The sequence below is a fragment of the Chiloscyllium plagiosum genome, unplaced genomic scaffold (assembly GCF_037043375.1).
Source record: "Chiloscyllium plagiosum isolate Xiang-an unplaced genomic scaffold, Cpla_swu_hap1 HiC_scaffold_12, whole genome shotgun sequence".
NCBI classification, from domain to species: domain Eukaryota; kingdom Metazoa; phylum Chordata; class Chondrichthyes; order Orectolobiformes; family Hemiscylliidae; genus Chiloscyllium; species Chiloscyllium plagiosum.
The window spans coordinates 82,844,438-82,858,907 of NW_028270150.1; the positions used below are offsets into that span (position 1 = coordinate 82,844,438).

General features: G+C 40.2%; 2 protein-coding genes across 6 annotated transcripts in view; one reads left to right on the forward strand and one right to left on the reverse strand.

Annotated features, from left to right (window-relative positions):
* LOC122554982 (cyclin-dependent kinase-like 5) overlaps nucleotides 1-14,470 on the forward strand; it is a 155,766-nt gene that overhangs the window by 122,280 nt on the left and 19,016 nt on the right. For all 3 annotated transcript variants that reach the window (XM_043700476.2, XM_087992991.1, XM_043700474.2), the window contains exons 13-15: nucleotides 4,451-4,552; nucleotides 10,497-10,608; nucleotides 10,693-10,801. In XM_043700476.2, the coding sequence (XP_043556411.1) occupies nucleotides 4,451-4,552; nucleotides 10,497-10,608; nucleotides 10,693-10,801 (323 nt within the window). The remainder of the gene's footprint in view (nucleotides 1-4,450; nucleotides 4,553-10,496; nucleotides 10,609-10,692; nucleotides 10,802-14,470) is intronic.
* The window catches only part of LOC122554983 (retinoschisin), a 74,548-nt gene that overhangs the window by 29,038 nt on the left and 31,040 nt on the right, over nucleotides 1-14,470 (reverse strand). The gene's annotated exons all lie outside the window — the stretch shown is intronic.

Sequence of the window (14,470 nt, forward strand, 5' to 3'; positions counted from 1 at the left end):
TATTGCAGTGCATTTTGAGGAGGGTACACATTGCTGCCACTGCATCAGGGGATAGAGTGCTGTTCAAGTGCCTGCTTTGACTTGAATACTGTTGAACTTCTTGGCTATTGAAACTGCACTCATCCAGGCAACTAAAAATTAAAACATAGAAGATAGGAGGAGGCCATTCAGCCCTTTGAATCTACTCCGCCATTCATCACCACCATGGCCCATCGTCCAACTCAATAGTGTATTCCTGCTTTCTTGCCATAACACTTGATCCCATTTATCCCAAGTGCTATATCCACCCGCCTTTTGAATATGTTCAATGTTTTGGCATCAACTACTTCCTGTGGTAATGAATTCAACAGGCTCAGCACTCTTTGGGTGAAGAACTGTCTCCTCATCTCCGACTTAAAAGGTCCACCCTGAATCCTCAGACTGTGACTCCTGATTCTAGATGCTCCCAGAACTGGGACCATCCTCCCTGCATCTACCATGTCTAGTCCTGTTAGAAGTTTATAACTTGTCTGAACTCCAATGAACACAATTCTAACCTAGTCAATCTCTCCTCATACGTCAGTCCTGTCATCCCTGGAACCAGGCTAGTAAATCTTCACTGCAATCCGTCGAGAGCAAGAGGGTCTTTCTTCAGAAAGGGAGACCAAAATTGCACACAATATTCTAGGTGAGGCCTCATCAAGGCCCTATATAACTGCAACAACACAGTCCTGCTTCTGTACTCGAAACCTCTCTCAATGAAGGCTAACATTTGCTTTCTTTACCGCCTACTGCACCAGCATACCTACCTTCAGTGACTGCTGCACAAGGACACCCAGGTCACACTGCACTCACCCCTCCCAATTTATTGCCATTCAAGTAGTAATTTGCCTTATGTTTGCTTCCAAAGTGAATAACCTTGCATTTATCCAAATTATACCACATCTGCCACTGCATTGCCCATTCATCCAACCTGTCCAGATCATGCTGAAGGATCTCTGCATCCTCGTCACAGTTCACCCTCCCACCCAACTTGGTACCATATGCAAACTTTGAGATGTTACATTTTGTTCCCTCATCCATATCATTAATATATATTGTGAATTTATGGGGTTCTAGCAATCATATCTGTGGCACCCCACTAATTACTGCCTGCCAATTGGAAAAGGATCCTATTCTTAATTAATTCCTAGTCTTTGTTTCCTCAATCAATACACATGCCCTAATCCCATGTTTTAATCTTGCAAAAAAAACTCTTATGTGTACTTTGTCAAACAAAAATCCAAATATACCACATCGACTGGCTTCCCATTGTCAACTCTTCCAGTCACATCTTCATAGAATTGCTACAAATTTCTCAAGCATGATTTCCCCTTCATAAATCCATGCTGACTTTGTCTGATTCTGCCACTGCTTTCTAAATGGTCCACTATAAAATCCTTGATAATGGATTTGAGAATTTTCCCCACTACCAACGTTAGGCCTTTGATTATACTGGTCTATAATTCCCTGGTTTCTCTCTACCTCTCTCTTTAAATATTGAAGTAACATTAGCTATTATTCCATCACACTCCTGACTTGTATCTTGCAGATGGTGGGGAGGCATTGGGAGACGGGAGGTGAGTTACTGCAAAAGTCCCACTCTGTGACCTGGTCAGACAATCAGTGGTTTATGGCTGGTCATCTATTCAAACATAAAATGTCTTATTCGCATTTAGATTATCACTTTTATCCAGTGCAATTCATTTCACATCTTAAATGCTGAACAATAATTTTCGATACCTATATATCTAGAAATATTACATTTCATTAAAATAACACTGAATCCATCTGTATTCAAATTTACAAGCTTTTATGGTTTCTTACATTTAAGCTGCACATTGTTTTGGTCCCCTATGTCAACGGCATTATAGGCAGTTCAGTTTTGAGCCCAGGATGGTGATGGAGGCGGGGGGGGGGGGGGGGGGTTCACTGATCGTAATACCATGGAATTTCTAGGGGTGATGGTCAGTTTCCTAAGTTGTTGAAGATGGTCATTGCCCACCTCCTATATGGCACAGATGTTACTTGCCACTCATGCCTGAATATTGTCCTAACCTTCCTGCTTTTGGGTATGAACTGCTTCAGTATCTGAAGAGTGCGCAATGTTCAGCAAAATCCGCCAATCATCAGTGAACATCCCTACTACTGACGTTACGTTGAGGGAGTTGAACATGGATGCACCCTGGACACTTTCCCTGCTGGAATTCCTGCAACCGCAAGCATCTTTCTTCATGCGAAGTATGAGTGTAACCAGTGAAGATTTTTTCCATGATTCCCTTTGATTCCAGTTTTGTAGCTTTAAGTACCTTCAACCATTTCTTGATATCATGTTGAATGAATTGAACTGGTTGAAAAAAGTTGAGGTTTCTGATGCTGAGGACCTCAGAAGACCAGATGGATCATTCACTCGACATTCTGCCTAAAGCTGGCTCCAAATGTTTCAGTCTTTAATACTGCCCCCCCCCCCCCCTTAAGATATTATGCAATCGCCTCCTGTTTGATGTTTAACTTTCCACCACCATAACAACTGAATGTAGCAGGACTGCACAGCTTAGATCTGATCCATTGAAATGCTTAGATCTGTGTATTATATGCAGCTGCTTCTGTTTGACATGCAACTGTTGTACATTCAACAGGTTGACACCTTATTTTTGGGTTTAGTTGGTGTTGCCCTTGGCTTGCTCTTCTGTAGCTTGTTTTATTGAACAAAAGTTCATTCCTTTCCTTGATGGTGATGTTAGAATGAAAGATATGCTGGACCATCAAGTTGCAGATTGTCGTTGAATAGAATGGTATTGTTAATTCACAGTGCCTCATGGATGTACAGTTTTGAATTGCTATATGTGGTTTTTAAATTATTTTATTTAGCGTTGTGGAGCATGCACAATGGAGGACATCATCAAAGTGAAAGTTACACTTTGTCTCGATAAAATCTCCGATGGTCATTCCAACCAATACTCTTATGGACAAGTGCAGCCTCAACAGGTAGATTGGTGAGGACAAGGCCAAGTAGATTTTTCCTCCTTGTTATTTATCTCACCACATGCCCCAAAACTGGTTGAGTTGCAATGTCCTTTAAAACTTGTCCAGATTGGTCAGTAGTGGTGCTATCAATGGTGATGGCCATTGAAGTTCCTTACCATGAGTACATTCTGTCCTTGCTAACCTCAGTGCTGCTTCTAGTTGGTGTTAAATACCATGTATTAGTGAGTGACCGGCCTGAAGAGGCACGGCAGATTAGCAGAAAACTTCCTTGATCATGTCTGAGACTTAATGGGGTCCAGAGGTAATGTTGAGGACACTCCGGTCAGCTCTCTCAAGACTGTATCCTACTGTTCTTCCACTTCTAGTGGATGTGTCATATTGCTGGATAGGACATATACAAGGGTGGTAATGATGTCTCATACATTGCCTGTAAGGTATGTTTGGGTGAACATAACTATATTAGCCTCTTGCATGTGCAGCCTATGAGTCAGCTCTCCCAATTTTGGCACATATCCCCAGATCTTGATTGGGAAGATTTGCAGCATTAACAGCGCTGAGTTGGTCATCATTTCTGGTGCCGAGGTTGAGCTGGCAGTTTCAAAAATTGTGGTGGTAGATAAAGCAGGGCAGGTCAGGCAGCATCCGAGGAGCAGGAATGGTGAAGGGCTTATGCCTGAAACATTGACTGTCCTGCTTCTCAGTTGCTGCCTGACCTGTTTTTTCCAGTGCCACATGTTTTGTCTCTGACTCACCAGCGTCTGCAGTCCTCACTTTCTCCTGATGCTGGTTTCATTCCTTTTAGATTTTGTAACAGCTTGATACACTGCAAGGCCACCATTTAAGAATCATACACATTGCTGTAGATCTGGCGTTGTGCGCAGATTGAACCAGGTCCGGACAATTGATTCTCTCTCTCTGTCTGTCTCTCTCTGTCTCTCTCTGTCTGTCTCTCTCTGTCTGTCTCTCTCTGTCTGTCTCTCTCTGTCTGTCTCTCTCTGTCTGTCTCTCTCTGTCTGTCTCTCTCTCCCTCCCCCTTCTCTCTCGTTCTGTCTGTCTCTCTTCCATCCCCTGACATCAGTGAACCAAGTGTTTTTTTTAAATGACTGTTGCTTTACACTTTCATGGTTACTAATGCTTTTATTTCCATGTTTATTATTGAATTTATATTTCACCAGTTATTGTGATGGGATTTGAACTCATATCCCCAAAGTGTTTGCCTGGACCTCTGGGTTACTCATCTAGTGACTTTGCCACCACTCTGTTATACTTTTTAATTTTTAATGTTCTACATCCTGTTACCATGTCTTTTGAACCCTATTAATGTGACTCCAAATAGTTTTCAGCATTTTTAGAAATGCAGTTATGTCAGGTCCAGCAGAAGGTATACTACATGAAGTTTGATCCCATTTTTACTGTACAGATCATTTCTGCATTGTATTTGCAGATGGAGCAATCCTTATCTGATGGAAAGCATAGCCGACCACCAATCAAAGATTCTACGAGGGATAATGCAATGTCATTCCACAGCCATCAACATCAGATCGAGGTGAGAATTTAAAAAAAAATTTCTATATCAGATTTGCATCTCTGCTTTCAGTCGATGTGATTTGTTAAAAGAGCAACTATGATATGAAGTGAAACTTTTTCACATAGCAAGTAGCTAGGGTGTAAAATGTTCTGTCTGGAAATGTGATGGAGGCAATTTCGGTTGAGGTATTCAAGACAGTAATGGATGATTATTTGGAGAGAAATAATGTGTCAGGTAGAATGATAAAAATCAAGAAGTTGGCAGTAAGTAATGACGGTAAGCACCGTTGCCTCACAGCACCAGGGACCCAGGTTCAATTTCCGCCTTGAGCGACTGTCTGTGTAACATTTACACATTTTCCCCCTGTCTGCATGGGTTTTCTCTGGCTGTTCCGGTTTACTCCTCCAATCCAAATATGAGTGGGTTAGGTGAATTGGCCATGCTACATTTCCCACAGTATTCAGGAATGTATAGGTTATGTGATTAGTTTGGGGTAAATCGTAGGGTAGTAGGGAAATGGGTCTGAGTGGGTTACTCTTCAGAGGGTTGGTGTGGACTTGTTGGGCCCAAGGGCCTGCTTCCACACTGTAGGAAATTCAACTAAATTCAACTGACTCATTCTATGAAGAGCTGGTGCAAGCACAATGGGCCAAATGGACTGTTACCTAGAAGCTACAAGTTAATTAATTAATCCTGTCTCATTACACATTACCTGGTCAAAAATAACCTGCAATGGAATGTACTGCTCGAAGAAATTGTCCCAAACACATTCTACAGTCGTCTTTGTTAATTTGATTTGTCCAATCTATATGAATATTAAAATTATCCATGATTATTGCCATATCTTTGCTCCAGTTTTTCAATGTTTCTTTCTTCATACTCTGCCAGTGAGTTTAGTGTGAATGAGGGTTCTAAAACCTTTTACTTCTACTTTTTACAATTTCTTATCTAAACTGATTCTACATCCTTCAATTTCTGTACAAAGGTCATCTCTCACTGTTATATTATTAGCATCATTATGTAATGGAGTTGCAGAGCCTCAATCATATTGAATAGTTGCAAGAGATGGCACTTTTCCACTTCTACCTTCTCAATTCTCATAGCTGTCTTAATCACAGACACATTGTGGACCAAATTCAAAGTCACTAGCCTGAGAATGCCTTCTAAACCAAAGTATCAGGTAACTGTTCCCTCGCTGAGACATTGCAATGTCTGAAGCTTGATCTCCATCTCATTAACTGAACTGAAGTCACGAGCTGTAGATAATTTTGCTGTGGGAGTTTGTTGGCTCAGTTGGCCGAATGGCTGATTTACAATGCAGAGTGATGCCAGCATCGGCTAAGATCGCCACGTAGGATTCTCCTTCTCAACCTCTATAATCATTTGGGGCATGATGATCCTCAGGTCAAACCATCACCAGTCATCTCTCTCTGATGATGGTCTGGTAAGATTATGGCAACTTTACCTTTACTTTAGCTGGAAAAGCCAGAGATTAGATTACATTACATTACAGTGTGGAAACAGGCCCTTCGGCCCAACAAGTCCACACCGACCCGCCGAAGCGCAACCCACCTATATCCCTACATTTACCCCTTACGGGCAATTTAGCATGGCCAATTCACCTGACCTGCACATCTTTGGACTGTGGGAGAAAACCAGAGCACCCGGAGGAAACCCACGCAGACACGGGGAGAACATGCAAACTCCACACAGTCAGTCGCCTGAGGCGGGAATTGAACCCGGATCTCTGGCGCTGTGAGGCAGCAGTGCTAACCACTGTGCCACCGTGCCGCCCATTCCATTCTGGCAGCTCATTCCATACTCATACCACCCTATGCTGAAAAAGTTGCCCCTTAGGTGTCTTTTATATCTTTCCCCTCTCACCCTAAACCTTTTCCCGACCCCAAGGAAAAGATCCCACCAGCAGCCACATAATACAGCTGCAGCACATTACCTGCCGTAGCTTCTTTATTGTAGTGAATTAATTACTTTCAAAATTTTTAATTAATACCTTCTTGTGTTTATATTCTAGTTATTTTGATTAATATTATACTATCCACAATTAAAATTCCCTGTTTCGTTAAGAGACAAAGATGCAATGCTCACCACTTAGAGTCATAGAGATGTACAGCATGGAAACAGACGCTTTGGTCCAACCCATCCATCCGACCAACTATCTCAACCCAATCTCGTCCCAGCTGCCAGCACCTGACCCATATCCCTCCAAACCCTTCTTATTCATATACCCATCCAAATGCCTCTTAAATGTTGCAATTGTACCAGCCTCCACCACATCCTCTGGCAGCTCATTCCATACTCGTACCACCCTATGCTGAAAAAGTTGCCCCTTAGGTCTCTTTTATATCTTTCCCCTCTCACCCTAAACCTATGCCCTCTAGTTCTGTACTCCCCGACCCCAGGGAAAAGACTTTGCCTATTTATCCTATCCATGCTCCTCATAATTTTATAAACCTCTATAATGTCACCCCTCAGCCTCCGACGCTACAGGGAAAACAACCCCAGCCTGTTCAGCCTCTCCCTGTAGCTCAAATCCTCCAACCCTGGCAACATCCTTGTAAATCTTTTCTGAACCCTTTCAAGTTTCACAACATCTTTCCGATAGGAAGGAGACCAGAATTGCATGCAATATTCCAACAGTGGCTTAACCAATGTCCTGTACAGCCGCAACATGACCTCCCAACTCCTGTACTCAATACTCTGACCAATAAAGGAAAGCATACCAAACGTCACCTTCACTATCCTATCTACCTGCGACTCCACTTTCAAGGAGCTATGAACCTGCACTTCAAGGTCTCTTCATTCAGCAACACTCCCTAGGACCTTACCATTAAGTGTATAAGTCCTGCTACGATTTGCTTTCCCAAAATGCAGCACCTCGCATTTATCTGAATTAAACTTCATCTGCCACTTCTCAGCCCATTGACCCATCTGGTCCAGATCCTGTTGTAATCTGAGATAACCCTCTTCACTGTCCACTACATCTCCAATTTTGGTGTCATCTGCAAACTTACTAACTGTACCTCTTATGCTCGCATCTAAATCATTTATGTAAATGACAAAAAGTAGAGGACCCAACACCGATCCTTGTGGCACTCCACTGGTCACAGGCCTCCAGTCTGAAAAACAACCCTCCACCTTCACCCTCTGTCTTCTACCTTTGAGCCAGTTCTGTATCCAAATGGCTAGTTCTCCCTGTATTCCATGAGATCTAACCTTGCTAATCAGTCTCCCATGGAGAACCTTGTCGTCCATATAGATCACATCTACTGCTCTGCCCTCATCAATCATCTTTGTTACTTCTTCAAAAAAACTCAGTCAAGTTTGTGAGACATGATTTCCCATGCACAAAGCCATGTTGACTATCCCGAGTCAGTCCTTGTCTTTTCAAATACATGTACATCCTGTCCCTCAGGATTCCCTCCTACAACTTGCCCACCACTGAGGTCAGCCTCACCAGTCTATAGTTCCCTGGCTTATCTTTACCGCCCTTCTTAAACAGTGGCACAATGTTTGCCAACCTCCAGTCTTCAGGCTTTGTTCTACCACACTTCGATTTTTTTTTCAGAATGCTCTGAACCCACAGACTCACAATCATGGTGTTTCGACAGCTACTGGTTGCTTAAGAAATGTAGAAAAAGGAGCACATTTCTCGCATTGCACCAACTTCATGGTGGTCTACATTACACTTCACTGCACTTTGTTTCTTACTTGCTGTCACACTGCTGACTCCTTTTCTACACTTCATGAAATTGATGCCACCTGATACTGCTGTTCATGTTCTAATCTGGCCTAGTTCTGTTTAGCCATCACCCATGTGCTCACTGGCTGACATTTGCTTCTGGTTCAGCATTGTTTCAATACAGAAATGATCATTCTTGTATACAAATTCCGCCATGGCCTCACCTTCCCTATTACTCTCGTTTCTTTCAGAGTTATAACTTTCAACTCCTCCAATTCTAGCCCCTTGGGAATCCCTAATTTTAGATGTTTTCCTATGGCAGCTATGTCTTCAGCTACCATGGCCCAAAGTCTGGAATTCCTTTCCTCAACATTTCAGCCTCTTTCAGGAATGTTCTTCAAATGTGTCTCATTACCTAATATTTTGATTATCTGACCTAATATTTGATACACTGCCATATTTTGCTCGATCACATTTCTGTAAAGCATTTTTAGCTTTTTTTATTATTTGCGCACACAAAGGGTAGTAGTAACTAACTATTTGAATTTTTCTAGCACAAATCGTTTTGGATGCTAGGACAATTAATGTTTTCAAGATTACGATCAATTAAAATTTGTTGGGTAAAGATTTTGAGATTGTGGAAGTAATGTGTGTAAGTGAATTGAAGGTACAGATTTCAGCCACAGACTAATTGAATGGTGGAGTAAGCACATGGGACTAAATAGCTACTGCTGATCTATGTTCTTGGGTCATCCATCTTGTCATCAGAAGTAGTGAGAAATTTGCTGTTTTATATTTGCCTTGGTGTTTTATTTACATTATCTCTGATGGGAGATTATGCTACTTAATACCAATTTATCAACACACATGATTGAAATAGATTTTATTCATAAACAGCGGCTGGGACTTATATTGTGATTTGGAAATTTATTTGATGATTTTATTTAATAAAACATGCACAATATTGGCCCAGTTATGTTCCTTCATGTGTGTGCATAATGTTTTGTGTTAACCAAATTAAATGGTATTCAAACAGTTAGAAAGGTGGAATATCTGGCATTGGAAAAAATGTTCAAAAGAACCGTTAACAGTGGGTATTGATGTAATATGGAAGGCTGTGCTGGGATGGTGAGAGGAATTTTTGTGATTATAATAGAACTGAGGGAGATAGGAAACTGTTTTCTGCGAGCATGGGATTGGCAAGGTATGGAACACCAAGGTGGTATCTGGGTGTCTCATCTGAGGGAGTTTCATTTCCAATTTTTCTATCTCCGTAATAGCATGAGCAATGATGAAAAACAGTCTTTGAGTGAATTTTGATCACAGTTGATAGTTACGTACACAAAGAAAATGTAACTTCAAAGCTGGAAATTTATCTGCAGAATCGCGTCTTAGTGAATTCCTAGGATGGCGAAGTGGTTAGCATTGCTGTCTGACAGTGCCAGGCAACAGAGTTTGATTCCACCCTCAGACGACTGTCTGTGTGGAGTTTGCACACATTCTCCCCATGTCTGCATGGGTTACCTCCAGGTGTTCGGTTTCCTCCCACAGTCCAAAGATGTGCAGGATTGGCCATGCTAAATTGCCCGTCGTGTCCTGGTAGGTATAGGCTATGTGGATTAGCCTTGGAAAATGGAGTGTTACAGAGTGGGTCTGCCTGGAATGTTCTTTGGAGGATTGGTGTGGAGTCAGTAGGCTGAATGGCCTACTTACACACTGTAGGCATTCTTTGATTCTGTGAATTTGTTTTAGAGCTTTTGGAGCATTCCAGAATATTTGTTTCACAGTAGGGTTTTTTTCAAGAAACTCATTCTGCAAAGATCATATAACATTATTTTCTGTGAAAAGTAAAATTGTGTGCATAATAATATTGCTTTAGAGTGTACAGACTAATTCTGATATTTCATTGTTGAATTTGTAAACAAATGTGCTGCGATTTAAGCCTATGCAAGTCTAATGTTCCAAATTATATTTCTGCTTTTAAATTGACAGAGAATTTAGTATGTAAATTCCACTTTTCGTTATTTCTGCAAATTATGGTATGTGATCTAGTCAATGCAATCTAAATGATTCATTCCTGAAGTCTAGTGCAACCTAGAATAAGCAGTATTTTTTTAAAAAATGAACTGAAATATTACAAGATACTTGTGCTTTTAAAAGAGATTTATCCATGATGCCTGAATTTCTTCTCGACACCACAATCAGATTCTGACCTATTGTATTTGCAAGACGTAACTATACTCTAATATGCTTGCTTTTTAGCCTGGAGGATATCATGACATTCACTTAGAAGATGGTCTATCCACAAAAGAAAATAAGTATGTGTTTTCTGATACAATGCCCAGGGATAGACGAGTACGAAGCTATTATGAAGGTAAGAGAGGGCACATGAGTCACTTGACATTGATCACTGGACAAGATGGTAATGCAATATTTAATAATGTTATTGTTTGACCAGACTATTCTTCATTGGAGGGCACATTCGGTGAGAGAGGTCCAATTAATGTGTCAATGACCGGTAACTCCAAGTCAAAACACTCCAAAAGACATACATCTTTCGATCTTTGGTAAGTAAACACTATCTTCCACCTTGTTTCTATGTACATTGACAGAACTTAAAAGGCAGTGCACACATGCAGAAAGTAAATGTGATGCCTCTCCGGAATATTGACTGAATTTCTGCAGCCGCTGGAAAGGAAGAAAATTTTAAATAAAGTAATGGATGCAAAGTGGATACAGAATTATGTGTTGAAGTGTGTGGAATTAGTAAGAGAATTAAACAGCTTCCTGCACACAAGGACTTTATAAATGCACATTACAATTGAAGAGGTTAAGTTTTAATGTTAATCCTAAGTTTAATGTCTTCATATTAGAAAACTTAGTTATGCTGAGAAAAGAAACTTGCTATCTTAATTTTTGTCTTACACTCATCCAAATAGATGCAAGAATACCAAATTTCAATGGGAGCAATAATTAATGCTTTGTCAGAGAAGGGTGCTGATTTATTTGCAAGGTGATTCTGGCTGACACACAGACAATGCACAAGGGGAACTTTTGTTCTCCATGCTCTTGTTTAATTTTAAAAAGTAAAATAGATAAGTTCCATTTGCCTTACAGAGGAACCTGTGTATGAAAATATGTAGCTTTGAGTAGGCATTAGTGAGCCATATTGCAAGCCCAACTGATCATCTTAAATTGGTTCGTGTAATTCTTATTAAACATAGGGTGATTCAGCAAGAATTCAATCATGGAATCAAATTTAATGTTCAACATTACAATCTGAGTTTTGCAAGCACAGGCTGATTGTGCAGAGTCTATTGTGAACAGTTGAAGGGACGTGCTATTTGATACAATTTGCCAGTCATTGGAAAGCACAGCCTATGCACTGAAATTCAGGCATCGTGTTAGTTATTTGTGTGATAGCAAGAAAATCTGTTCAGTTTAACAACAGCATTCTATTAATGGAAAATACCATTTGTTGCTATTGCATAGCAGTGTGAAAGAGCTAACTTCACCTGTTGCTGTAAATTTTGAAATACTTTTGAGATAATCTGAGCATTTTTCAGGCCATTTATGACTATCCAGAACAAGAAATTTTGCCAAAACTATACAAATCATTAATTAGACCATGCCAAGGGTGCAGTGTACTTATTTAAGGAGTGACATGAGAAAATGTTCAGCAAATGTTGGGCCTGTGTTCATTGGAGTTTAGAAAAATGAGAGGTAATCTGAGCGGCTTTGAAAGAATAAGTGCAGGGAGGATGTTTCTTTGGAGGAATCTAGAACATAGATCACAGTGTCATTGAACGTGGGCATCAGTGGCTAAGCCAACATTTATTGCCCAAACAGCATTTCAGTCAACCATGTTGCAGAGAGTCTGGAGTCACGTGCACCAGACTGGATAACGTTAACAGTTTTCCTTCCCTCAAGGACATTAGTGAATCAGATGGATTATTTTTAATGACAGTGGATAATGGTTACATGGTCAGTAGAAAACTAGCTTTTGATTCCAGATTTTAATGAATTCAAATTTCAACATCTGCCAGGGTGGACTATCTCCAAAATATTAACCTTGATTTCTGGATTGCTAGTCCACATTCTTACCAAGGCACCCCCACCCTACCAATGTATCTTCCATTTAAGACTGGGATGAAGAGGAATTTCTTCTCTCAATAAATCATTAATCTTCAAATCATTAATCTTCAAACCTTAAAGAGCACTGAGGTTTGGTCATTGAATAAATTTACAAAAGAGGTGGAACAATATGGGGTCAGACAAGAGAGTCAAGTTAAGGCCATAATCAGAGAAAGCTTGATCATCTTGAATGGCAATTATGACAGCCAATTGAAAATGACTGAGGGGGAGAGAAGGGACTACATGGCCTCACCTATTTAGGTTGTTCTTCTGCTATAATAGAACAGTCAGACATTTATTAAATAAGCTGTAATATTATTTGCTTGGGAAAGTGATTCCAAAGAATAAATTCTCTTTTTGAGATTAGGCAGTTTTATTATACCAGCTATACCCGAGTAATAGTCAAATTGTTGACTACTTTTCAAAGTTAAATTTATGGCGTTGATTATTACATGGATACTACTTTTGAGTGGCTGAAATTCATGCCCTTCAAAATTCATACCATAACATTAGCAGAAGCCCAGTTCATCTCTGAACAAATAAAGAAAAAAAAAACACAATGAATTATGGTAATTCTGAAAACCCAGAGTGGAGATTGACAGCTGGTGGACTTTAAGACCCAGAGTGGAGCGGTATGACCAGCACACTAACTCAAAAATGTTGATTTGCTATCTGTGAAGAACTAGGGTTGACTTTTACTTGAGATATATGAAGAACTTCAGATTTTTCAGCCAAAAGCGGGGGATCAACTTTTACATCGACTATTACTCAAGTATATGCGGTAATTGTACAGACACACAAAACCAGAATTTGACAGACTCTCATACTGGCAATGGAAGAGAAAGCCTTTGTATTGTCCTGAGTATTTTCATTTAATTTCCTATTTTGTTCAAGGTTATATTTGGAGATAATTGAGAACTACTTATACTGTAGAAATCTGATATAATGTCAATGTCAGGGTCCAAGCGAGAAGTGAAATGTTATAGCTGGATGATGTAGTACTGTAGTCTGTTTCAACAAAAAAGTGATTCCTGACTGTTAATTTCAGTCCATTCTGTCTGCGCCTGCTTATTTATTCAGTGCCTCCTTCCTGAAATCGAACAGCTATGTGGAATTGAAGCAGAATTTAAGAAAAGTATTTCCTTTTAATACGATAAAGTGACTTGTGATTGTCGGTTTGGGTTGAGCTGAGCTGAAAACTGCAGAAAGTGGCAACTAGTCTAGACAGAAAACTTCTACTCCCTTCAGTCTTTTTCAATTGGTTGTCATAATTGCAGGAGAACATTCCTGGAAATTATTCAGTAACTATACAATGCCATTTACGGTACAGTATTTTCCGAGGGTTCTGCAGGTTTTCTGTCAAAGTTAAGCAGATAAGCAGGGCGAATCCATTTAGCATATGAGCTTTGTTCATTTGAACTTAGCACAAGGTCATTTGCTAATTTCGCATGTAATTCGCATGCCATTTGTATCAGATTCTCTTTTGGTTTTGAAAGTCACAAGACCCCTGTATTATAAGCCATTTCATGGTATACTGATTTTCCTTATCAAACTTCCACTCTGTCATTAATGTTAATATCAGGAAGGATGCAAGAAAGGATCATAGGGTTAGTACACTGAACTGATATGACTAGTTGTAAAATAAGAATTAATCTAAATCTACCATCTCATGGTTTTTTATTGTGGAAATACAAACAAAGCAATTTGATTATTCAGAGGAGAAAAGCTTTTGGGTAAACACACAATGGCAACAGCACAAAATGGGTTCATAGCAAGTTGGCAACCAAGTCATAGAGTTGTAGAGATGTACAGCATGGAAACAGACCCTTCGGTCCAACTTGTCCATGCTGACCAGGTATCCTAACCTAATCTAGTCCCATTTGCCAACACTTGGCCCATATCCCTCTAACCCTTTCCTATTCATATATCCATCCAAATGCCTTTTAAATGCTGTAATTATACAGCCTCCACCACTTCCTCTGGCAGCTCATTCAGTACACGCACCATCCTCTGTGTGAAAAAGTTGCCTCTTTGGCCCCTTTTCCTTGTTTCTTTCTTTCGTGTATTAATAAATGATTACCAAGATTAGTAATTTCACAATA